Source organism: Manihot esculenta, chromosome 6 (genome assembly GCF_001659605.2).
Source record: "Manihot esculenta cultivar AM560-2 chromosome 6, M.esculenta_v8, whole genome shotgun sequence".
NCBI lineage: Eukaryota > Viridiplantae > Streptophyta > Magnoliopsida > Malpighiales > Euphorbiaceae > Manihot > Manihot esculenta.
In genome coordinates, this window is record NC_035166.2 from 24,638,097 (window position 1) to 24,665,265 (window position 27,169).

The 27,169-nt window shown below is 36.5% G+C and overlaps 3 protein-coding genes across 3 annotated transcripts in view; all 3 read left to right on the forward strand.

Moving 5' to 3' along the window:
* The first annotated feature begins 547 nt into the window (after positions 1-547).
* On the forward strand, positions 548-2,145 carry LOC110616513 (stemmadenine O-acetyltransferase). Its single transcript, XM_021758899.2, has one exon. The coding sequence runs from the start codon at positions 585-587 to the stop codon at positions 1,878-1,880; it is 1,296 nt and encodes a 431-aa protein (XP_021614591.1). The 5' UTR covers positions 548-584; the 3' UTR covers positions 1,881-2,145.
* A 4,709-nt stretch (positions 2,146-6,854) lies between these two features.
* On the forward strand, positions 6,855-8,405 carry LOC110618337 (stemmadenine O-acetyltransferase). Its single transcript, XM_021761503.1, has one exon. The coding sequence runs from the start codon at positions 7,020-7,022 to the stop codon at positions 8,328-8,330; it is 1,311 nt and encodes a 436-aa protein (XP_021617195.1). The 5' UTR covers positions 6,855-7,019; the 3' UTR covers positions 8,331-8,405.
* Positions 8,406-9,811: 1,406 nt separating this feature from the next.
* LOC110617938 (stemmadenine O-acetyltransferase) overlaps positions 9,812-27,169 on the forward strand; it is a 41,700-nt gene continuing 24,342 nt past the window's right edge. Inside the window, exons 1-2 of the mRNA XM_021760935.1 lie at positions 9,812-9,953; positions 12,945-12,961. Coding sequence (XP_021616627.1) covers positions 9,812-9,953; positions 12,945-12,961 — 159 coding nt within the window. The remainder of the gene's footprint in view (positions 9,954-12,944; positions 12,962-27,169) is intronic.

The window sequence follows — 27,169 nt, forward strand, 5'->3', positions numbered from 1 at the left end:
TTTTTTGATCCATATCAGATATGTGCATAATAGTAAATTAATAAATAATTTTTTTAAAAAATAAAGTGACTTATAAAAGATGAAAAATTAAAATAAATTTATATTTATAAAATAAAATCAAAATTTGCCCTTTTAAGTCTGGCTTCACCATGGAATCTCACTCGTATCTGAATAATTAATATCACTTGAGATTTTTTTTTCCTTAATACATAAAAAAATAATTATTGCATGAATATTTAATTTATAACTTATTAAATATATATAGAAATTCTTATTCGCGTTATGGTGATCAAAGACATATGCAAGTGGATTTTATTATAAAAAATATAATGAAATCCACATGTATGTGCGTTGAGGTCATGCAATTTTTATAATTTTCTATAAAAAAAAAACCTGGAGCCATGATGCAACTGTAAAATGAAATTTCTAAGTTGTCATATCGTTTGGAACACGCAATGGCTTCAATAGTAAATAGTTTTGTGGAATTTCTCCTATATAATGAACTCAATATCTTACTGTCTTGTATCTGACAAAGTCCTAGCTACTACTTAACAACTTCAGCTTGTTCATTTGCTTTCAAAGAAATGGAAGTTCAAATCATTTCTAAAGATATTGTCAAACCCTCTTCTTCAACACACCCAAGTACCTACAACCTCTCTATTCTTGACCAATTAGCTCCTTCACTTTACGTGCCCATGATTTTCTTCTATTCATCAACCGGTGAAAGTTCCTGCAAGAAATCTCATCACCTCAAAACATCCTTGTCAAAGACATTAACCCACTTCTATCCTTTCGCCGGACGAATTAAGGATGGTTTTTCTATTGACTGCAATGATGAAGGTGCTTCATTTTCTGAAGCAAATGTAGCTGGACAAATGTCCCTGATAGTTGACGAACCCGACATAGATAAGTTGGAAAAGCTACTACCTTGTAACCCACGTGATGTATCACCTGAGAGAAGCTCTCAGGTAATGGTAGCAGTCCAAGTGAATCACTTTGATTGCGGTGGAATGGCAGTGGGTGTTTGTATTTGGCATGTAATTGCTGATATATCAGCAGTGGCGTCCTTTCTTAAAAGTTGGGCTGCAATTGGCAGGGGTTCCGGTGACGATATTGAAGGTGTGATCTTCGATTGCACCTCGCTTTTTCCTCCGCTAGACTTTCAAGGTTTGTCGTTGTCTGATTCCCGCAAAGAGGATTTAAGTAACATTGTGGTGAAAAGGTTCGTGTTCGATAGCTCTAAGTTGGCTGTTCTGAGAGAAGAAATAGGCAGTAGACCGTGTTTGGATCCTCCGACACGATTTGAGGCTATAGCAGCGCTCATTTGGAGGGCTGTGATGGTTGAAATTGAAGAAGAAAATGAAAATGAAACTAAAACTAACGAGACAAGCATTGCAGCCGTTCCAGTGGGTATGCGAAAAAGAATGATTCCACAGCTACCAAAGCTATCAATTGGAAACATCTATGAAGCAGCAATAGCTCGTTGTTCCAAGAATGATGAGGAACTGCCAGACTATAATGGTTTAGCAAGAAAGCTTCATGAGTCAATTGGGAAGGTAAATAATGACCATGTGAAAAAGATCCATAGTGATGGTGGATACATGCAGCTTCTGAGGAAAATAGGCGAGGAGTTAGAGAAAAAACCTAGCTTTGTTTTCAGTAGTTGGTGCAAAAATCAATTCTATGAGGTTGATTTTGGGTGGGGAACGCCCACATGGGTAGGCACCGCCTTAAAACTTTATAAGATTGCCGTTTTCATGGACACCAAAGATGGTGAAGGAATAGAAGTATGGGTGTCCTTGCCTATGAAAGATATGATGAAGTTTGAACAAAATCCTGGAATAAGTGCCTATTCATCTTTCAAGCCAAGCACTAATTAAATAAATAGTATTATGTATATATATTTTTAAAGAATTTGATCAGCGTGTTGTTTCTGCTCTACAAGTCATGAGACTATCTATCTGTGTGTAATAATTAAGGATGTCTCGTAGAAACACACAACCACAAAGTGTCTATGACACAACAAAATATTTAGATGCTTGATCTCTGTATTGAGTAGGTTATCGTGCTTGGAAAGAGCTGGTTATGTGGAGGTGTATTGTTAATTATGCTTACTCTTTAATGAAGTAGAACATTTTCTTAGCAGATTTCCGGGATTAAATAATGAGCTAGAATCTAAATAAACAGTTGTCAGTGATTAGGCAATTAAAAAACCTTCAATGGTGGCACTTAATGCTCTTTAGATTCTTAAAAATTTTTGAAACCTTAAAAAAATGCTGACTAAGAATTTCTATTTATAAAAAAATCGGTGACCGTGATACTTGTTCGAATTTTGGCTTTTTCATAATTGAAAAAATGTTTTGATATTTCTCGTAAATTATTTTCAAAGGAAAATCAATTTTGAGAGATGGCAATCTCATTTTAGTATTGATGTATTGCAGACTATTCTGTTGATCTATAATGTTGTTTGTTTTAAATAATTTATTTTTTGAGCAGTGAACTTATTAGTCAGTAATTTAATTGGATTAGGAAAAATAATTTACTTTCCTTAATATAAGAAAGAAATATTTTCATTTTTTCAAAAAATCAAATAAAAATATCAACAAAATATATATAATTTTAATCCTTTCTAAAAATTTAAAATTTTCTAATTAAATTAACTCCAATCAAACAATACCTATATATAAAAAGCAGGCGATATTTATTTTTTTATACTATTATTATATGTTTTTTTTATAAATAAATTACATCATTTTTTTATGCAATGCATTTATTTCTTTTTATTTTTCTCTAATTATTATTATTAATTATTAATATTTTTATAATTTAAACGACTATTTTCCTTTAACTCTTGACTAATTTTGTGATTAAATTAATAAACTCATTATATTATAGCTTTAGTTTAATACTATATAAATAGTATTTCTAAATTTTTATCTCATGTTTTTTATAATGAAATTTCTACACTATTTTAAAATAGATTAAAAAGATACAAAAGAACTTAAAATCAGTTACATGATATATTTATTACTTTAAAAATTGAAATTTTTATATCCTTTCAATATATTTAAAATTATATTTATCACAAAAATAGAATTTAACACATATATATATTAAAAAGTTTAATCTACATTAAATAACAAAAATAATTAAATTATGGATAAATATATAAATTTCTAATTATTACTTGTACGTTACAAATTATTTATTAATATCTTTTTAATGCTATAATAAACAACAGTTATTTATCAAATAAATTACAATATATCAAAAATTTTAATACACTGTAAGAAAAATAAAATACAACTACAAACTTTATTAATCAAATTATATATAAAAAAGTGATTGTTAAAATATATTATAAATTATTTATCGATGATTTGAAATATTGATAATTAAATTATTAATAATTTATTGATTAAATATTATAAATATATTTTTATTTTTTAGTATTAACGAATAAATTTATTTTTATTTAAATACATTTATGTTTTTCTAATTATTAATAATCTTTCATAAACTTCTTAAAAAAACTGTATTATTAAAAAAATAACATTTAAATATATTATATTTCTTTAATATAAATAAGCAAGCAAGGCAAGCATATATATATAGTTCAATCTGCATGGAAAAAAAAGGAAAATTTAAAATTTTATTTTATTTTTCATATTAATTAAATTTACAAATATTAAAATTAGTATGTGGGAAAGGCACGGTCAATTCCCTAATATAATAAAAGTGAATTTCAAGTTTTCAATGTATGAAAATAAATCATTATCAGAGCATTAACACTCTATAAATAGAGTAGGTAGGGTAAAGTAAAACTTTTTAAAATATGATTTTTTATAAATTTTATGAATTTTTTATTATTTAGAAAGAATATAAAATTATTTAAAATATTTAAAGGTTTTAAAATGAAAATTTGTTTATTGATGGGTTGAAATTGAAGATTTTTTATAATTTTTAAAAATTTTTAAAAAATTTATGGGAAAATTACTTTGTAGTCCCTGAGGTTTAACGTAATTAATACTTCTGTCCCTCTATTTTGGCGACCCAACACTTAAGTCTCTCACTTTCTCTTCCGTCCAAATTCGTAGTCCTTCCGTCCATTTAAACCGTTTGGTCAAAGAGTCAAAGGTGAGATGTGATAATTTTTTCCAAAAATGCCCTTCTCTCCATGTGAAATCCCAAAAGAAGAAGAAGAAAGAAGAAGAAGAAAGAAGAAGAAAGAAGAAGAAGAAGAAAGAAGAAGAAGAAAGAAGAAGAAGAAGAAGAAGAAGAAGAAAGAAGAAGAAAGAAGAAAGAAGAAAGAAGAAGAAGAAGAAGAAGAAGAGGAAGAACTTGCAGAAGAAGGAAGAAGAAGAAGTTGCAGAAAGAAGAAGAAGAAAGAAGAAAGAAGAAAGAAGAAAGAAGAAAGGAGAAGAAGAAGCTGCAGAAAGAAGAAAGAAGAAAGAAGAAGCTGCAGAAAGAAGAAAGAAGAAAGAAGAAAGAAGAAAGAAGAAAGAAGAAGAAGAAGAACTTGCAGAAGAAGAAGAAGAAGTTGCAGAAAGGGTAGGAAGAGGAAGAGGAGAAAGAAGAAGAAGAGGGTTAATTTTGTCAATTCACGTGTCCCAAACGGCTATTTTGGATGGAAGGACTACGAATTTGGACAGAAAAAAAAGTGAGGGACTTAAATGTTGGGTCGCCAAAATAGAGGGAAAGAAGTGTTAATTACGTTAAATCTCAGGGACTACAAAGTAATTTTTCCAAAATTTATTTTAGAAACCTATATCCTTCCCTAAATACAATTTTAAAATTTTAAAATCTTAAAAAAAAAATTATTATGTTCAAAAACCTCCTCCAAACAAAGGGTACTTATTTTCACATAAATAAAATATAATCAAATTGATAAATTTTATACTATATTTTTTATATATAATCTAATCATATAGTTCAATTACTAAATTATAATTAAACTAATAAATTTTATTTGTTAAATGCATATATATAAAATAAAAAAATACTGAGTAGCTAATATTATAATACATAGATTATTATGTAAAAAAAAAGTAATTTATATATGGAAAGAAAAAACCTACTTTTTTTTAAAGAAAATGAATATTTATTATAGATTACGAGAAATCATTAAGTGCTTTAAGAGTGGCATCTCATCACGCTGAGATAGTATACTGAATTAATTATATTAAAAAATATTAATAAAAAAATTATGAATTAAACTCATATTATTATTAATTAAAAAAATAAAGTTTATTAAATTTTTATTATTGTATTATAATATTATTGATTTAATTTGGTGCATGAACCTAATAATTTGCTGATAATAATCTCATCAAAGGATAATGTGGGCAATTACTTATCTTTATCAAATTTAAAAATTTATTTATTATTTTCTTAGATTTTATAATTTAAAATTAATACTTGTGGCTCCTCTTTTAAAAAATTTTTGAAAAAATAATTTTTTTCTTAAAAAATAAAAAATTCGTATTAATTTGAATTAAAAGTTTTTAAATATAACCGGTATCATTGATATTATAAAATAAAAAATAAAAAAGTAAAACATATTTTATATCACTTAATTTATAAACTCATAACTTTATTTGTTATAGTTGTATTAATTGAAAATTTATTCTTTACTATAAATATGGTAAATAATTTGTTACGTAATAAAATTAAATATTAATAATTTATTAAATATTATTGATCACATATATTAAATAACATGTTTTTTTTATAATATTAACAATCAAATTATTATATTGATTTATGTATAGAAATTATATATATATATATATATATTTGTGAAGGTGGTCAGGCCACCATTATTTTTTATTTATTTGAAACGAATGTAGAGTGTACCATACAGTCAGAAAGTACAATGCCTTTCAATAATTGAGGCAGAGATTTAAAGGAAAAAAATAAATAGATCCCCTGGATAATCTACTCAAAAAAGCCAAATAATGAGCCGCCTTGTTGCCCTCTCTGAAATTATGATGGACCGAAGAAAAATTAATAAGCAGTCTAATATCTTCAATCGTCTTGTTCGTTGTTGAGGATGAGCAATTCAGAGCTGATATTAAGGTTATTGAGTCCGTTTCCACTTGCAAATTAAATAATTATTGGCTATGACATCACTCCAAACTAACTTTCAAAGCACACATCTCTGCAGAAAGAGTGTTAGTTGCCTCTAAAGAAAAGGAGATAGCTGCAACAAAGGAACTAAATTCATCTCTTATAATTGCACCTCCTGACGAGAAAGATGGAGTGAAGGAAGCATCGATATTAAGTTTCAAAAAACCAGTTGCTGGTTTTTTCCAATAAACCAGCATGGGCTTCAAATTCTGCAAACCGAATCCATCAGGAAGAATATCTGACAATTGTGGAAATGGTCGAGCAAACTTCTTCGTTGAATTAGCTATTCCCCAATTAAATTTATATATATATATATATATATATATATATATATATATATATATATATATATATATATATATAATTTCATTAATTTTTTATATTATAATTAAGTTTTTTATTTTTATAAAAATTATTTTTTGTCCCATAAAAATATATTTAATTCTATTTTTATATTTATTAAAAAAATAATGATTTTTTTTAATCCATATCAAATATGCGCATAATAGTAAATTAATAAATAATTTTTTTTTTAAATAAAGTGACTTATTATATATATATAGAAATTCTTATTCGCGATATGGTGGATCAAGACATATGCAAGTGGATTTCATTATAATTTTTTATAATGAAATCCACTTGTATTTGTGTTGAGTTCATGCAATTTTTATAAGTTTTTATATAAAAAAAAAAAAAAAAACGCGGAGCGTTTGGAACAGGGTGTGCAATGGCTTCAATATTCTTGGGGACTAATTTTTTTAATCCCTCAATAGCAAATAGTTTAGTGGAACTTCTCCTATATAATGAACTTCATATCTAGTGTCTTGCATCGGACAAAGCCCTAGCTACTACTTAACAACTTCAGCTTGTTCATTTGCTTTCAAACAAAAATGGAAGTTCAAATCATTTCCAAAGAGATCGTCAAACCCTCTTCTTCAACACACCCAAGAACCTACAACCTCTCTCTTCTTGACCAATTAGCTCCCCAGCTTTACGTACCCATGATTTTCTTCTATTCATCAACCGGTGAAAGCTCCTGCAAAAAATCTCATCACCTGAAAACATCCTTGTCAAAGACATTAACCCACTTCTATCCTTTCGCCGGACGAATTAAGGATGGCTTTTCTATTGACTGCAATGATGAAGGTGCCTCATTTTCTGAAGCAAATGTAGCTGGAAAAATGTCCTTGATAGTTGACGAACCCGACATAGATAAGTTGGAAAAGCTACTACCTTGTAACCCACGTGACGTATCACCTGAGAGAAGCTCTCAGGTAATGCTAGCAGTCCAAGTGAATCACTTTGATTGCGGTGGAATGGCAGTGGGTGTTTGTATTTGGCATATAATTGCTGATATATCAGCAGTGGCATCCTTTCTTACTAGCTGGGCTGCAGTTGCCAGGGGTTTCGGTGACGATATTGAAGGTGTGATCTTTGATTGTACCTCGCTTTTCCCTCCACTAGACTTTCAAGGTTTCTCGTATTGTGAATCCCGCAAAGAGGACTTAAGTAACATTATAGTGAAAAGGTTCGTGTTTGATAGCTCGAAGTTAGCTGCTCTGAGAGAGGAAATAGGCAGTAGACGGTGTTTGGATCCTCCCACACGATTTGAGGCTATAGCAGCGCTCATTTGGAGGGCTGTGATGGCTGAAATTGAAGAAGAAAATGAAAATGAAACTAAAACTAACGAGACAAGCATTGCAGCCGTTGCGGTGGGTATGCGAAAAAGAATGATTCCACAGCTACCAAAGCTATCAATTGGAAACATCTATGAAGCAGCAATAGCTCATTGTTCCAAGAATGATGAGGAACTGCCAGACTATAATGGTTTAGCAAGAAAGCTTCATGAGTCAATTGGGAAGGTAAATAATGACTATGTGAAAAAGATCCATAGTGATGGTGGATACATGCAGCTTCTGAGGAAAATAGGCGAGGAGTTGGGGGAAAAACCTAGCTTTGGTTTCAGTAGTTGGTGCAAAAATCAATTTTATGAGGTTGATTTTGGGTGGGGAAAGCCCACATGGGTAGGCACTGCCTTAAAACTTTATAAGGTTGCCGTTTTAATGGACACCAAAGATGGTGAAGGCATAGAAGCATGGGTGTCCTTGGCCAAGGAAGATATGGTGAAGTTTGAACAAAATCCTGGAATACGTGCCTATTCATCTTTCAAGCTAACCCATACTATAAATGTATGGGGCTGATATAAAATTCCATTTATTTACTCGATTTCATATGAGTTTGATTTAAATAAATATTTTTATTAAATAAATAGTATCATGGTGGGCTTAAATTTTCTTCTCTTTTTTCCCTCTCTTTCTCTCTACTATATTGTCAAATCTTTTTTTCTCTCTAACCTGAATCTTCTTTTTCTCAATCTCAAAACCTAGTATTAATTAAAAAAGTTTAATATACATGAAATAATAAAAATAATTAAATCATGGGTATTCTAATTATTGCTTATAAGTTACCCATTATTTATTAATTACCCTATTAATATTATAATAAATAACAATAAGTTGAAAGTGGTCTAGTGCTACGAATGCAATGGATTGTCACCCACGTCGTGGGAGAAAACAAAATGTAAAGAGGACTTTAAATTAAATTATTAATTTAATTAATTATATTAGGAGTGATGGGAAAGAAACTCTAGAAGTTACGCGGTTCAGTTGGAACTGGACGCGGCTATTAATTCTGTTTTATTGTTTTTAATTGAAATGATAGAGAAATGTCGGTAATAGCTCTCAAGTAATTGTTTAATATTTTTAATTAAAAATATAATAATTAATAATTAATTAAAATAAAAAATAATTAATATAATAATTACATTTTAATCAATAGAATAAAAAATTTGCTAACATTTCTATCCTTTACAGTTCAATCTTCATGTATCACGAGGTTTACTTTTGTGTCTGCACACATGGTTTTCCTGGAACCTATTTCTTTATGGTATTTCATGAATTAATTATTACTCTCCTTTTTTTTTAATTCATGGTTTAAAGTTTTCACATAAATATTAAGGAAAGTAGAGAACGAATATATATTTATTACCGGTTTCCATTGATGTTATCGTGACGCTTAATGCAATTGGAGTTGAAGCAATGTCAAGTACGTGGTGGAATTCCCACATATATGGGATACGATCTTTGTTAAATAACTTGAATATCTCTCACATGCAATTATTTTCCTTGAAGATTGTGATGATTCCTCCCACTTTCCCGGCTTCCAAACAACTAGTTTCTTTAAAAAAAGAAATTACTATAATTGCAAGTAATATATAATTGAAATTAACTAATAATATGAATTTTTATATAATTAAATATAATCAAAATAATAATAGTTGCAGCTTTTAAATTTATTGCATGAATATTCAATTTCTAACTTATTATTCTTTTATAATATATAATATATGTATGCGACACGATTCTTATAAAAAAGTTGAGAACATATAAAAAAGTAAAGCCACGATGCAATTATAAAATCAATTTTCAAGTTGACATATCGTTTAGAACAGGGTGTGCAATGGCTTCAATACTCTTGGGGACTAATTTTTTTAATCCCTCAATAGCAAATAGTTTAGTGGAACTTCTCCTATATAATGAATTTAATATCTAGAGTCTTGCATCGGACAAAGCCCTAGCTACAACTTGACAACTTCAGCTTGTTCATTTGCTTTCAAAGAAAAATGGAAGTTCAAATCATTTCTAAAGAGATTGTCAAACCCTCTTCTTCAACACACCCAAGAACCTACAACCTCTCTCTTCTTGACCAATTAGCTCCCCAGCTTTACGTACCCATGATTTTCTTCTATTCATCAACTGGTGAAAGTTCCTGGAAGAAATTATAGAGAAAAGGGTTTTTGTATTATTTACTCAACGTATTACAGAAGCTTATATAATACAAGTTTACAACTAACTAAATACAAGATAAGTATACAGCTATAACTTAAATATTAAAAATAAGTATACAGCTATAACTCAAATACTAAAAATAAGTATACAGCTATAATTCAAATACTAAAAATAGATAAAACTGTTATAGTTAGTCTTTATCCTTAATATCTACAACTAACTAAATACAAAATAAGTATACAGCTATAACTCAAATACTAAAAATAGATAAAACTGTTATAGTTAGTCTTTATCCTTAATACGCCCCCGCAAGATTGAGACGCCATTGGAGACTCCAATCTTGGTTCTAAAGTAACAAAACTGAGTTCTTCCCAAAGCCTTTGTAAGCACATCAGCAACTTGATCTTTTGAACTTATGTGAAGAACCCTTAACTGTCCAGCATTAATTTTCTCGCGAACAAAATGGTAATCCAGTGCAAGATGCTTCATCCTAGTATGATAGATTGGATTGGCGCAGAAGTAAGTCGCACCAAGATTATCACAATGAAGGACTGGTGGTTGTGATATTGGTGCTCCCAAATCTTGTAATAAACTTTGAACCCAAAATACCTCTGCTGCAGCATTGGCTAAGACTTTGTACTCAACCTCTGTAGAAGATCGTGAGACAGTCTTTTGCCGACTAGATTTCCAAGAGATAATATTAGAACCAAGATATAGAACATAAGCAGTTGTAGACCGCCCATTATCAAGGACACCACCCCAATCAGAATCAGAGAAGGCAGACAGAGTATGAGTGGAATTTCGATTGAGAAATAAACCATAATGTATGGTTCCTTTGAGATATCGCAAAACACGTTTCAGTGCTTGAAGATGAGTTTGCGTCGGTGCATGCATAAACTGTGACAGCCGATTCACTGTAAAAGAAACATCAGGACGCGTAATTGCCAAATATTGAAGAGATCCAACAATTTGGTGATATACGGTGGAATCAGTCGAACTAGAACCATCATTTAAGATCAGCTTGTCTCCTGTAGACATAGGAGTATTCACCTCTTTAGCTCCAGCCATATCAAATCGGTCTAACAAATTAACAATATGTCGATGTTGCGAAAGAAATAATCCTGCAGTTGTAGAAATTACTTCAACCCCCAAAAAATGATTTAATATTCCCAAATCTTTGATAGAGAACTGAGCAAATAGTTTCTGTACACAGGTATTCAGAAAATGATTGTTATTACCTGTAAGTACAATATCATCAACATATACTAGAAAATATGCAGTAATCCCATTGGAGGAAAAAATAAACAAGGACGCATCAGCATTTGATTTGCGAAAACCAAGTTTGAGCAAAAAAGAAGTAAGTTCAAGATACCAAGCTCGTGGAGCCTGTTTCAAACCATAAAGAGACTTCTTCAGTTTGCAAACATAATCAGAAAACTCAGGTTGCACATATCCTGGAGGTTGCTGCATGTAGACATCTTCATAAAGTGTGCCATGTAAAAAGGCATTATTTACATCCAATTGCCTTAACTGACATCCTTTAGAAATTGCAAGAGTAAGAACTACCCGAATTGTGACTGGTTTTGTAACCGGACTAAATGTATCAAAATAATCACGCCTAGGTTCCTGAAGAAATCCTTTGGCAACCAAACGTGCCTTGTACTTATCAATAATACCATCCGGTTTACGCTTAATCCGAAACACCCATTTGCAACTAATAAGATGATGTTTGTCTCTCAGAACCAGCTCCCAAGTTTTATTTTGCAAAAGAGCATTGTACTCTGAATCCATCGCCTGCCGCCAAAGTGAACTTGCCAGAGTTTGTTTAACTGTTCTTGGCTCAAGTGTATCCTGTAAAGGATATTTAGTTGTAAGATTAACAAAAGAAGAATTAAAATACTTTGAGTTAGGCTTCCTTTGTCGCTGCTGCCGTTGTACAGGAGCTGGAACTGAGTCTTGTGAAACAATCGGTAGTGGCAAATCTAAATCAGCAGTAGAAGATTCAGTCATCAAAGGTTCAACTTGTTGAGTCTCAGTACTAATTAATGGCATGGCAGATTGATCAGATTCTGCTGATAATGCTGTAATAGATTCTGAACCAGTACTCAAAACCAACAAATCAGAATCACTTGGAATAGAAATTGCCAATGGAACCGAAGCAACTACAATTGGTGCAACAGGTGATGAATTTTGTTGTTGTGCCGAACCTGTACAAGAAGCATCTCGAAAATAATCTGTAAATTGATGAGAACTAGTGCAAGTTTCAGATGGAAAAATATGCTCAACAAATTGAACATGACGAGACAAATACAAACGATTAGTCTTTGGATCGTAACATTTGTATGCAAATTGAGTTGGAGAATATCCAAGAAAAATACAAGGCAATGAACGACACTGAAGTTTAGAATTATTATATGGCCTTAGCCATGAAAAACAAAGACAACCAAAAGATTTCAATCTCTTAAAATTATGAGACATACCAAACAATCTAGAGAAAGGTGTTTGAAACGAAATAGCGGACGAAGGCAACCGATTGAGCAAATAAACAGCAACCTGGAAAGCATGAGACCAATAATTAGAAGGTAAAGACAAAAATTGTAACATAGCAAGACCTGTTTCAACTATTGAGCGATGACGACGTTCAGTTGTACTATTATGCTCTGGCGTATGTGGAGGTGTTGTATAATGTGAAATACCACAAGATAAAAAATGATGCTTAAGCTTTTGATACTCCCCACCATTATCAGTGAACACAGAAACAATTTTAGTGTGAAAATAATTTTCAACCAATTTCTGAAAGTGGATAAACAAATCATGAGTATCAGATTTCTTCTTCATGGGATATAGCAAAACATACTTAGAATAGTGATCAATAAATGTAACGTAATACTCATAGCCATCAATAGATTTTTGTGTAGGACCCCAAACATCGGAATAAACAAGTTGCAAAGGCTTATTACTAACAAGAGAATTCTCAGAAAACGGTAATTTATGACTCTTGCTCATAGAGCAGGAAGTACAATGAAAACTAGAAACATAGTTAGACATAGACTGAAGACCAATATTTCGAAGTACTAACAAAAAGACTTTATTGTTGGGATGACCAAGCTTGTGATGCATTCAGAAAGCAAAGACAGACACCGAGTAGTAACATTCAGTTGAGGACATTGAGAATTAACTCTGGAAAAACATGCACAGTAGATATCATCAATGTTCTCTCCCGTAGCAGAGACGCCCCCGTGTACAGATCCTTCACAACAAAATAAGATGGAAAAAATTCCACAGAAACATGATTAGTGCGACATAACTTAGCAATTGAAACCAAATTTTTGCACAGATTAGGCACACATAACACATTAGGCAATGATAAATTCTTAGAGTAAGCAGGAATTTGCACAAAACCAGTATGTGATACATCAAGCGTTTTACCATCACCAAGTTGTACTTCCTCAGGACCTCCATAGTCAGAATAGCTTTGCAAAGAAGCTGAATTCGACACAACATGATGAGAAGCTCCGCTATCAAACAACCATTGTTGTGGAGAAGAAGCAGCCATAGCAGAAGTAACATTAACTGCAGGTATCGGTGCTAAAGAATGAGAGGTATCAGTCTTCAAAGACATATTATTCTCCTTAAGAAAGCGAGCCAATTTGCACTACAACATTATCCATATCTTGTCACAAAATAAATTGTAGCTAAAAATAGAATTTTCTTGGCTAGATGCTTTTGCCACAACATATTTTTCCCATGACATGCCGTAGCTAGAAGTGGCGTAACCAAAGTTTAGTTACAGGATTTACCTGTGTTGTGACTAAAATAAATATTTATAGTCACACTTTTTATTTAAATGAAGCAAAAATATTGCCATTAAAAATAAATATTGTGGCTAGTTATTAGCCACGAGAATGGAATATTTGTAACTACATTTTCTTTTTGCCACAACAACTTTTTTTTGTAAGTGATTTTTCTATGATTATGTTACAAAAATAATAATGTAGTAATTTAAACTTATGTATAGTTACAAATTTAATTTTATGGCTAACATATCTAAATTTAGCCATAAACTTAATTGTATGACAAAAAATATTTACTATTAGCCACATTTAAATAATTATAAGGCAAAAATAAAATTTATAGCCACAAAAATAAGAAAGTGACAAGTTCTAGTATAATTGTTACACTTAATTTTATTTTATAACTATTGAATAAAGCCACAAAATTATTAAATTAGAAGCTATTCTAAATATAGTACATACGACTACTATTAATTATTTGTAGCTAAAATGTAATATTTATTTAATTTATTATTATTTAATGGGATTATATTATAATTTACTATTACATATATTATTTATCTATTAATAATTTTGGTAAAATTTATAATAGAATATAAAATTTATATAAAAAATTTAGCTAAAATTTAAATTTATAAAATAATTATATATTAATATTAAGATTCAATCAGAATGACAATTATAAAATAACAAAAAATTTAATCTAAAATAACTAATATCCAAAATAAACTAATTTAAGTCATAAAGCAATCACACTAAAAATACTTGAAATTATAATACTATACTAACACTGTAATACCCGGCTAGACTCCGGTATCGGAATTCCTACCGTCCGGTGGAATCTCGGATGTCGGAAGCCTCTAGTAGGGTAAAAACCATGTTTTTATAAAATATTTTAATGTGTTTTATGTTTTAAGCATGAAAGAAAATGAGTTTTTGCATGAAAATAGCATTGGAGGAAAACTCAGGTTCGGTCGCCGAACCTCAAGTTCGGCCGCCGAACATGCATGCGTTGCGGGTGTGCTTTAGGCCCCCGAAAGCATAAGTGAGGGAAGTCCAGGTTCGGCCGCCGAACCTCAGGTTCGGCCGCCGAACCTCAAGTTCGGCCACCGAACATGGCATGCATGCGGAGGCACATTCGGCCCCCGAACGTGGTCTGGACAGCCACTATAAAAGGGTCCCTTAGCCGAAAACGGGCGAGCTTTTCCCCATTTTCGGCCAAGGTGAGCTCTCCGCCGTCCCTCACCCATTTTTGATGTTCTTCCTCTAAATCTTTCAAGATTTTCACTTGTTTTAACTTGGTTTTGAAGATTTAAGCTTTTGAGCAAAGTTTTGGAGCTTGGAGGTTCAAGAACCAAATCTCTCCCAACTCCGAGTTTTTGGGTCGTCTCTCTCGATCTTCAAGAGGTAAGAGCCGATCTTAAGCTCGTTTTATGTTTTGAATAAGTTTTATGCAAGATCTATGGGTTAGAATGCATGTTTAGGTTATGGTTGTGTTTATGGGTATAATGTATGTTCTTGAACAATGTGGATGCTTGATGTGTTGTAGATGGGGTTTATAATGGTTTGAGACCCCTAGGAACATGTATGCTTGCGTTTGTGTGTTGTAGAATAGGTTTGATGCATGTTTGATAAGTTTGGAGGCGAAATGTGCATTGGGAGCCAAGTTTCTGCCCTTTGGCAGAAACCAGGTTCGGCAGCCGAAGGAACTTTCGGCCGCCGAACATGGCTGGGGAGGCAGCCTTTCGGCTGCCGAAGCTTGCCCCCGAAAGGAGACTTTCGTCTCTGTCTGGCAGTTTCGGCCGCCGAAGGTGCCGCCGAACATGCATGAGTTTCGTCTCTGTCTGGGAGTTTCGGCCGCCGAAAGTGCCGCCGAACCTGCCTGACTTTCGGCTCTGGAGGGACTTTCGGCCGCCGAACCTGCCGCCGAAAGTGCCCTGTCCAGGCCTTCTTTGCATGTTTTTGTATGGTTGGTTCATGATGTTTTAGGGGGTTTTTGGGGAGTAGTTTATAGTTATGTTCAGGTATGTTTGGTCCCTCATTTGAGTCCACCTGTGTAGGTGCGGACCAGAGGAACCGAGGACCCCAGCAGTGAGTTCAGCTGCTTCGGTGTTGTCAGAGTCAGCCAGAGGTGAGTGGAACTAAACTTAATCTTTTAAATTAAATGTTTTATCATGTTTCATGCATCATGATTATGCAATAGGATGATTGCATTAGTTTCACGAATATGCCGCATTGCATCGATTGTTGTTGATGTGGGTGAATGTTGGATGACCCAATTAGTCCATGACAGGAAGACCAGGACCCCATTCTACGGCCTGGCACTATGTAAGGAAAGACCAGGACCCCATTCTACGGCCTGGCACAGTTATGGGACTCGAAGACCAGGAGCCCAGAGGAGGCCCTAGGGCAAATGGTAAGTAATGTATGTTATGACAGGAAGACCAGGACCCCATGCTACGGCCTGGCACAATGTTAGCTTGGACTAATTGGTGACAAGTTCACCCAACCCTTATGTGAATTGTCTGTGTTATGATGCATTTCATAGAGCATAGTGTTAATATGTTTTATAGTTCTACTCACTGGGCTTTTAGCTCACCCCTCTCCCTTTACCCCCAGGCTTGCAGGTACAGGATAGAGCAGGAGTCCGGTTAGAGTAAAGAATTCATGTTTATGTAATAGCTAGTAATGGACATGATCATATTGTAATGTAAAGTCTTAATCAGTATAGTTATGTAATGAGATGATGTATATGGATGTTAGTGGTGTGCTTGACCATAGATTGTTGTATCCCTTTTAATACATGATCTTAGAGATTTTTATGATGTTTATGTAACCAACTCAGCATATGTTATGTCACCCGTTGGGGGCATTGTTGAGATCCCACTGAGGGATCAATGTTATGTTAATGTATATGCACAGGTTGAGTTTGGTTGATGTGTATGGAAAGAAAAGTTTTAATTTTTATGTATGTTGTTGATCATGTATGGGATTAAGCAGGTTTTCAGGATGCATGTCAGGCTTGCTACGGGTCTCGGCGGCCTTAAGTCGACCCGGATCCTAGCGCCGATAGCGGTCTGATTTTTGGATAGTTACAGAATGGTATCAGAGCCCTAGGTTCATATGGTCGGACCTAGAGTGTCGGGCTCATAGAGGTTATAGAAGGTCAAGCACAATAGGAAAGATCATGTCCACTAGGATAGGATGTGGAGTCCTGTCTTGTATGATGATGTGAAATGCCATGATGATATGCTTGTGCATTAATGATATGCTATGATATGTGGTGTATGTGATGCGGGTTCATATGTGCCCACATGAACCATATGATGCTAACGTTTGCTTGTGATGTGCACTGTTTTTCAGAAAACAGGATGAGGGGAACTCGTCGATCAGCAAGATTGACTGGAGTACCACCTGAGGATGAGGGCATGAGCGCCCGTCCTCCAGCATTGCCTAGGGCAATGTCTAGTAGGTCTAACCGAGATAGAGCAGCAAGAGACCCTAGAAGGTCTCTGGATCTGGGTAGAAGCAGATCAGTCAGAGGAACAGTTCAGGGAGGAGCGTCAGAGGACGTGGGGGATGATATGGATGTAGAGCAGAGGAGGGATGGCAGTCTGGGAGTTAGCATGTCGGAGGAAGGTATGGGAGAATCCCAAGGAGGCACTCAGGCCTCGGGATTTGTTCAGCCACCTTACTACCCACCCTTCTCACAACATCCCGGGTATTCGATGGGAGGTACATCGGATTACCCTAGCTTCACCCCTTATCCAACACAGATGCCATACCCACCATACTCACAGTACCCAATGTATCCACCCCCACCTTACTATCCAAATCCAGCAAACCCTACCTCAGAAAATGTTGCACCACCTCCACCACCTACAGAACCAGCAGCCCCAGTTGCTCAGCCATCTAGACCTAGCTCAGCCAATGGGAGCAAGGTTAAGATGACTGACTACATGAAATTGGGTGCTCCCCAGTATGAAAAAGGGGATGACCCATTTGTATATCTGGAAAGGGTTAAAGTGATCACAGAGGAGATTGGGGCTGATGACAGTAGAGCCATTCAGATGGCTGGGTTCACGCTTAAGTGCAAGAAGGCACGAGAGTGGTTCAAGAATTATGTGAACCCGAGAGTGGACAGCATGTCCTGGGAAGAGTTTGCAAACGAGTTTGCAGGTTGGGCTTTTCCCGATAGTTCAAGGGAGCTGAAGATGATAGAGTTTGAACAGTTGAGGCAGACGGATGAAATGAGTGTAGAGGAGTACACCGACAGATTCTTGGAGCTGTTGCCTTTTGCTGGGCAGAGTCTGGATACAGATTCAAAGAGGTCAAGGAGGTATGTCATGAAACTTCATTCCAGGTATTCCTCCTTGATCTAGTCAGTGGACAGGGAGAGCTTCCATGCCATAGTAGACATGGCCAGGAAAATGGAGGCCAGTGCCATCGTTCAGGGGACAGTTAAGCAGTCAGTGGCACAGTCTTCCGGTTCTAAAACTCCGGGTGGGGGAAGATTAGATCCCTCTATCCTGAGTGCAGCAGCTTCAGGCAGTAAGAGATGGGGTAAGCCCAAGGGTAAGAAGAACAAGTTCTGGAACAAGGTTAAGTCCAGTCTGGGATTTGGGAGTGGCTCAAGCTCTGGTGCGGATAATGCAGTTTGTGCGAAGTGTGGTAAGCCACACAGGGGAGTATGTCGGTTTGGGACGAACGCCTGTTTCAGATGTGGTCAGGAGGGGCATATGGCTCGAGATTGTCCAAGAGCAGTCCCGATGGCTCAGTCCCAGTAGACAGCTTCAGGCAGTGTAGCGCAACCAGCAGCTCCAGCCATGACTCAGGCCAGTGGCAGAGGCAGAGGGAGAGGAGCAGCCTCTTCTTCAGCGGGTTTCAGAGGTGAAGGTCCATCAGCTCCAGCACGGATCTTCACAATGACACAGCAGCAGGCAGAAGCATCTAACACCGTGGTGGCAGGTAACTTAATCATTGGTTGTTCAGATGTGTATGCCTTGATGGACCCTAGTGCATCTCATTCTTTTATTGCTCCGAGAGCCGTGGGGAGGTTAGGTCTGATGACTTCTGGGTTAGAGTGTCCTCTCTGGGTCAGTGGACCCAAGTGTGATCCATCAGTGGCAGAGTTAGTCTGCCAGTGTAGTCCTGTGTTTGTTGAGAGAAGATGCTTGTCCGCCGACCTAGTGGTTCTAGATTTGACAGATTTTGACGTCATTCTAGGGATGGACTGGTTATCTACCCATGGTGCTACCTTGGACTGTAGGGACAAGATAGTCAGGTTCAGAGGTCAGGATGGGTCTGAGGTTGTCTTTAGAGGAGACAGGAGGGGTACACCTAGAGGTCTGATATCAGCTCTTCAGGCTCGTAGGTTGCTCAGGAGGGGATGTCAGGGGTATTTGGCTCATGTGAGAGAGCTTAGCAGTCAGGTCAGAGAGCCCGCCTCAGTGCCAGTGGTTAGAGAGTTCTTAGATGTGTTCCCAGACGAGCTGCCAGGTTTACCACCTGCTAGGGAGATAGAGTTCGAGATAGAGCTGATGCCTGGAACCCGATCGATCTCTATCCCTCCTTACAGGATGGCGCTAGCAGAATTGAAAGAGTTGAAGGAGCAGTTGCAGGAGCTGGTAGACAAGGGCTTCATCCGACCGAGTACCTCACCCTGGGGTGCTCCAGTTTTGTTTGTGAGAAAGAAGGATGGATCCCTTAGGCTTTGTATCGACTACAGGCAGTTGAACAAAGTCACTACCAAGAACAAGTACCCATTGCCAAGGATCGACGATCTATTCGACCAGCTAGCAGGAGCGGGTTGTTTCTCCAAAATAGATCTGAGGTCCGGGTATCATCAGCTGAGGATCAGGGAAGAGGATGTGCCAAAGACAGCTTTCAGGACCAGATATGGGCATTTTGAGTTCCTTGTGATGCCGTTCGGGTTAACCAACGCCCCTGCAGCATTCATGGATCTCATGAATAGAGTGTTTAGTCAGTACCTGGATCACTTCGTTATTGTCTTCATAGATGATATCCTAGTGTATTCCAGGAATGCAGAGGAGCATGCCCATCATCTGAGGATGGTTCTACAGACCTTGAGGGAGCATGGCTTGTATGCCAAGTTCTCCAAGTGTGAGTTCTGGCTGAGGAGCATTTCCTTCTTGGGGCATGTGGTGTCAGAAAATGGTATAGAGGTAGACCCCAAGAAGGTAGAAGCTGTGGCTAACTGGCCTAGACCCACTTCAGTGACGGAGATCAGGAGTTTCTTGGGTTTGGCAGGTTACTACAGGAGGTTCGTTCAGGACTTCTCGAAAATAGCAACTCCTCTGACCAGACTAACCAGGAAGAACCAGAAGTTTGTGTGGACCGACCAGTGCGAGGAGAGTTTTGAAGAGCTTAAGAAGAGGTTGACTTCAGCACCAGTTTTAGCTCTGCCATCTAGTGATGAGGACTTTACAGTCTTTTGTGATGCGTCCCATGTGGGACTGGGTTGTGTACTGATGCAAAAGGAGAGGGTGATTGCTTATGCTTCGAGGCAGCTAAAGAAGCATGAGTTCAATTACCCCACACATGACCTTGAGATGGCAGCAGTAATCTTTGCACTCAAGATGTGGAGGCACTACCTCTATGGGGTAAAATGTGAGATCTTTACAGATCATAAGAGCCTGCAGTACATCCTGAGTCAAAGAGATTTGAACTTGAGACAGAGGAGATGGGTAGAGCTGCTGAGTGACTATGATTGCAAGATTCAGTATCATCCGGGTAAGGCGAATGTCGTGGCAGACGCCCTAAGCCGGAAGTCACTAGGCAGTCTATCCCACATCACGGCAGAGAGGAGACCAGTGGTGAAGGAGTTTTACAAGCTCATTGAGGAAGGTCTACAGTTGGAGTTGTCTGGTACAGGTGCCTTGGTTGCTCAGATGAAAGTGACACCCGTGTTTCTGGAGCAGGTGGCTCAGAAACAGCATGAGGACCCAGAATTAGTGAAGATTGCCAGGACTGTTCAGTCAGGCAAGGACAGTGAGTTCAGATTCGACAACAAGGGGATCCTCCGCTATGGGAGTTGGTTATGTGTACCAGATGACATAGGGCTAAAAGGAGACATTATGAGAGAGGCTCATAATGCAAGATACAACATTCACCCCGGAGCCACCAAAATGTATCAGGATCTGAAGAAAGTTTATTGGTGGCCAGCTATGAAGAGAGAAGTGGCACAGTTTGTGTCAGCCTGCGAAGTGTGTCAGAGGGTGAAGCTGGAACATCAGAAGCCGGCTGGAATGCTTAACCCGCTACCTATTCCAGAGTGGAAATGGGAGAATATAGCTATGGACTTCGTAGTGGGGTTACCGGCGACGTCCAACAGATTGGACTCCATATGGGTGATTGTGGACAGACTCACCAAATCTGCTCACTTCATCCCTGTCAGGAGTGGCTATTCTGTGGACAAGTTGGCGCAGGTGTACGTTGAGGAGATCGTCAGACTGCATGGGGTTCCTGTTTCTATAGTGTCAGATAGAGGGCCCCAGTTCACCTCCAGGTTTTGGCGGAGTCTGCAGGATGCCATGGGTACCAGGTTGGACTTTAGCACTGCCTTCCATCCACAGACAGACGAACAGTCAGAGAGGACCATCCAGACCATAGAAGATATGCTAAGAATGTGTGTGCTGGACTTTGGCGGTTCTTGGAGGCAGCATCTACCTTTGGTGGAGTTTGCTTACAACAACAGCCATCATGCTAGCATCAGGATGGCTCCATATGAAGCCTTATATGGAAGGAAGTGCAGGTCACCTGTTTGCTGGGAAGAAGTTGGAGAAAAGGCCTTGGCAGGGCCTGAGCTAGTAGAGATCACCAGCAGGGTGGTACCCTTAATCAGAGAAAGAATCAAGACTGCTGCAAGCAGACAGAAGAGTTATGCAGACATCCGTAGAAGACTAGTAGAGTTTCAGGAGGGGGATCTGGTATTGCTCAAGGTGTCTCCAATGAAAGGAGTGGTTCGGTTCGGGAAGAAGGGTAAGCTGGCTCCGCGGTACATCGGACCCTTTGAAGTCCTGCAAAGGATTGGGAATGTATCGTACAAGTTGGATTTACCTGCTTCAATGAAGAGAATCCATCCGGTTTTCCATGTTTCTATGTTAAGAAAGTTCGTGTCAGATCCGGGCAAGGTTCTTAGTGAGCCTGATGTGGAGATCCAAGAGGATCTCACCTATGTTGAGCAGCCGGTACGGATCCTAGACACCCAGATCAGAAAGCTAAGAAACAAGGAAATCCCGATGGTGAAAGTCCTGTGGAACCACCACAATATGGAAGAATGCACTTGGGAGACACGGGAGTCCATGCTCCGGCAATATCCTCATCTCTTTTAAGGTTAGTCTCTATGTGTTTTATGTTGTATGCCTTACATGTGCTAGTTGAGGAACATTCGGGGACGAATGTTCTTAAGGGGGGGAGAATGTAATACCCGGCTAGACTCCGGTATCGGAATTCCTACCGTCCGGTGGAATCTCGGATGTCGGAAGCCTCTAGTAGGGTAAAAACCATGTTTTTATAAAATATTTTAATGTGTTTTATGTTTTAAGCATTAAAGAAAATGAGTTTTTGCATGAAAATAGCATTGGAGGAAAACTCAGGTTCGGCCGCCGAACATGCATGCGTTGCGGGTGTGCTTTAGGCCCCCGAAAGCATAAGTGAGGGAAGTCCAGGTTCGGCCGCCGAACCTCAAGTTCGGCCGCTGAACATGGCATGCATGCGGAGGCACATTCGGCCCCCGAACGTGGTCTGGCCAGCCACTATAAAAGGGTCCCTTAGCCGAAAACGGGCGAGCTTTTCCCCATTTTTGGCCAAGGTGAGCTCTCCGCCGTCCCTCACCCATTTTTGATGTTCTTCCTCTAAATCTTTCAAGATTTTCACTTGTTTTAACTTGGTTTTGAAGATTTAAGCTTTTGAGCAAAGTTTTGGAGCTTGGAGGTTCAAGAACCAAATCTCTCCCAACTCCGAGTTTTTGGGTCATCTCTCTCGATCTTCAAGAGGTAAGAGCCGATCTTAAGCTCGTTTTATGTTTTGAATAAGTTTTATGCAAGATCTATGGGTTAGAATGCATGTTTAGATTATGGTTGTGTTTATGGGTATAATGTGTGTTCTTGAACAATGTGGATGCTTGATGTGTTGTAGATGGGGTTTATGATGGTTTGAGACCCCTAGGAACATGTATGCTTGCGTTTGTGTGTTGTAGAATAGGTTTGATGCATGTTTGATAAGTTTGGAGGCGAAATGTGCATTGGGAGCCAAGTTTCTGCCCTTTGGCAGAAACCAGGTTCGGCAGCCGAAGGAACTTTCGGCCGCCGAACATGGCTGGGGAGGCAGCCTTTCGGCTGCCGAAGCTTGCCCCCGAAAGGAGACTTTCGTCTCTGTCTGGCAGTTTCGGCCGCCGAAGGTGCCGCCGAACATGCATGAGTTTCGTCTCTGTCTGGGAGTTTCGGCCGCCGAAAGTGCCGCCGAACCTGCCTGACTTTCGGCTTTGGAGGGACTTTCGGCCGCCGAACCTGCCGCCGAAAGTGCCCTGTCCAGGCCTTCTTTGCATGTTTTTGTATGGTTGGTTCATGATGTTTTAGGGGGTTTTTGGGGAGTAGTTTATAGTTATGTTCAGGTATGTTTGGTCCCTCATTTGAGTCCACCTGTGTAGGTTCGGACCCGAGGAACCGAGGACCCCAGCAGTGAGTTCAGCTGCTTCGGTGTTGTCAGAGTCAGCCAGAGGTGAGTGGAACTAAACTTAATCTTTTAAATTAAAATTTTTATCATGTTTCATGCATCATGATTATGCAATAGGATGATTGCATTAGTTTCACGAATATGCCGCATTGCATCGATTGTTGTTGATGTGGGTGAATGTTGGATGACCCAATTAGTCCATGACAGGAAGACCAGGACCCCATTCTACGGCCTGGCACGGTTATGGGACTCGAAGACCAGGAGCCCAGAGGAGGCCCTGGGGCAAATGGTAAGTAATGTATGTTATGACAGGAAGACCAGGACCCCATGCTACGGCCTGGCACAATGTTAGCTTGGACTAATTGGTGACAAGTTCACCCAACCCTTATGTGAATTGTCTGTGTTATGATGCATTTCATAGAGCATAGTGTTAATATGTTTTATAGTTCTACTCACTGGGCTTTTAGCTCACCCCTCTCCCTTTACCCCCAGGCTTGCAGGTACAGGATAGAGCAGGAGTCCGGTTAGAGTAAAGAATTCATGTTTATGTAATAGCTAGTAATGGACATGATCATATTGTAATGTAAAGTCTTAATCAGTATAGTTATGTAATGAGATGATGTATATGGATGTTAGTGGTGTGCTTGACCATAGATTGTTGTATCCCTTTTAATACATGATCTTAGAGATTTTTATGATGTTTATGTAACCAACTCAGCATATGTTATGTCACCCGTTGGGGGCATTGTTGAGATCCCACTGAGGGATCAATGTTATGTTAATGTATATGCACAGGTTGAGTTTGGTTGATGTGTATGGAAAGAAAAGTTTTAATTTTTATGTATGTTGTTGATCATGTATGGGATTAAGCAGGTTTTCAGGATGCATGTCAGGCTTGCTACGGGTCCCGGCGGCCTTAAGTCGACCCGGATCCTAGCGCCGGTAGCGGTCCGATTTTCGGGTCGTTACAAACACTAATATTAATATCTAAATTTTCTAAAAGTAGTATTATAAGGCTGCTGGCTGCTTCAAAATCCAAAACTTCAAATATACTGCAAATCATCCTCCAATTTCATCGTCTTGGGAATCCTTCATAAGCTGTATAAAATTTTATTTGAAAATATTAATAACAAAATTATATAAAATAGATAAGGTTCATACTAGTTATATAGCTTACAAAAATTCTTATATTAGAAAAAAAATGAGACTTAGTTTTTAATCACTTACTCATGCAATATTATTGTTTTTCTCCAAAAGCATCTTGAATTTCTGCTCCCATATTCTATTTATCTCTGTAAGTTTCTCATCCATTTGCTTCTTAACATCATTTACTTATTCACTTGCTTCTTTTTGAATTTGTTGGACACGCTCGTTTGCTTCTCTTCTTGAAGTATCAAGTTGTCTAAGTAGTTATATCTTTGTAGGTCTAGCACCAAAATATTCCGTGATATTTTTTCCAGGACCATAAGCACGTACATAACCATTTTTTTCTGGCCCAAGTACATCAGCAAACATAGCATCATCATCCAGTGAAATTTGCCATTCTTCTCGTTGTTTCTTTAGTTGCTGAAATTTTTCCTATAGAGATATTTATATTTATTGATATTAAAAAAATCAAAATATAGCATAAAATACATAACAAATAAATAAAACATATGTAAAAAGTATTACAATGGCTTCTTGTGATATTGGATCAATTTCTTTGCCTTGCTTTCTCTTTCTGGATTCAAGAAAAAGCTCTAAGCGAGAATGTGTTTTTTCATTTTTTTTCTTCTGTTCAAATAAATATAACAATTAGTATTAGTTTATCATAGATCTATATCAATAAAAATTTGAGTTCAAGCAAAACCAAACTTTCCGTAAAAGAGTCAATTGACTTAACTATAAATATGCTGCAGATAAACAAAACTTGTATAAAAGAGCTAACATTTTTACAGCTAATGATATCAATTCAAGCGTTAAAATTCATAATACTGTTGATTATTATTTACTCTGCAAGTTTGGATGCTCATAGGGTTGACCAATCATAATTCATTCCTATATTTAGAATATTAAACATGGTCAAATTCCACCATTAAATGAGTGAGTTATTAATGGTGTTTGCTGTCTAATCTAATACTACTAAAAAATTGCCATGTTTAACTTTAATGAGCATAAAGAAAAAGGGGATTTGTTTTGATGTGGGAAATGAAGGTTAATAACAGCAGTCTGAGTCTAATTAGGCATTTATAGAAAAAATAGTAAATGGCATATCAAAAAGTTCTAACAATCATATGAACTTCAAAAGGCATTATTTTTTTTTTTTATAAAAATAGCTTTTATTAGAATTTTGAGAGTTATAGTAGAATACAAAGAATAACAACAAGCAGCTAGTTTATACCATTACAGGTTGACCAGGTCTTGATTGTTGAGCTACTAAAAAGAATTTGGATTAAGGAATAAGGAAAGCTAGGCACATCTTAAACCAAACAAAAGATCCATAAAAGATCAAATCATAAACTTTCTCAAGCTCTAAACTAGAATTATCAAATACTATTTTGTTTCTTTCTAGCTATAGTCCACAAAACGACAGCAGTAAAAAGGGATTATTTATGTATCATTTAATTAATAAAAAACACTATAATACTAATAAAATAAAAACAAACTCATACCATATGATCTCTCAGCCGAGCAAAGCTTTTTGTCCCCGTGTATGGTGGCATAGAACGCTTGCATCTATTTGTCTTATTTTTGTTACTTCTCTCCTAAAGAAAAACAATGAAAAAATTTCAGAATATATGTTAGCTAATAGAAACTGAATTCATATAAAATAAATTATTAAATTTTACACGAATTTTTAATACCTGAAATGCATTTTCTGTCCAAAGATTAACCAAATACTTCCAATCTTTTACATCCATATCCTTAGGCTTGTTTCGGAGATGAAGTGAATAAGTTGCCTTTGAATCAAAGTACTTCTTCTTCAACTTATGCCTATAATACCTATATAATGCATTCATATAACCGAAAATTGCTCCCTTTCTTGCATCAGAATACTCAAAAGTGAACTTTTCCTTTTAGCAAAGAAGTAAGAAACAAAGATTATGATACTTAATAGAACTAAAAAAATTATAATCATTTTATAATGGATGTAATTTAATATAAATTTTCGTACCAATATGGTAGACCACATGTGGTCGAGCTTATCATCAGTAATCTTATTCCATTGTTTCACTTGCAATGGACAACACGACACACTTCTAATAGTTTGTCCTAAAAACCAAACAAATGCAGTAGCATTATCACCAATAGCTTGATCATCTTCATCAAATTCTACTGGCAATTTTTGCCCATTCTCCAATTGTGTGATTTTCAAGCATCGTGTTGGTCCTCTAGTTTTTCTTTTAATTGTATTGGAACCTATTTCAAAACAAAAGTAAAACAATAATCATATAATAACAAGAATTTCTGTACATAGAACAAGTAAACATAATCAATTGTTTAAATAAAATTAAATGAGTAAACCTGTTGCTGCAGTTGCATTTGGATTTTGAAGTTGATTAGAAGTGTGATCAACGGTAACTGCGGGTAGCTCGTCACCAAGTCCATTTGGTAAAATATCATAATCTCGAAATAGAGTGTATATATCAATGGGTTTCAAAGGGAACTTCTTATAACTATCCATTATATTTTTCACATCTGTATCATTTTTAACCTCTATCA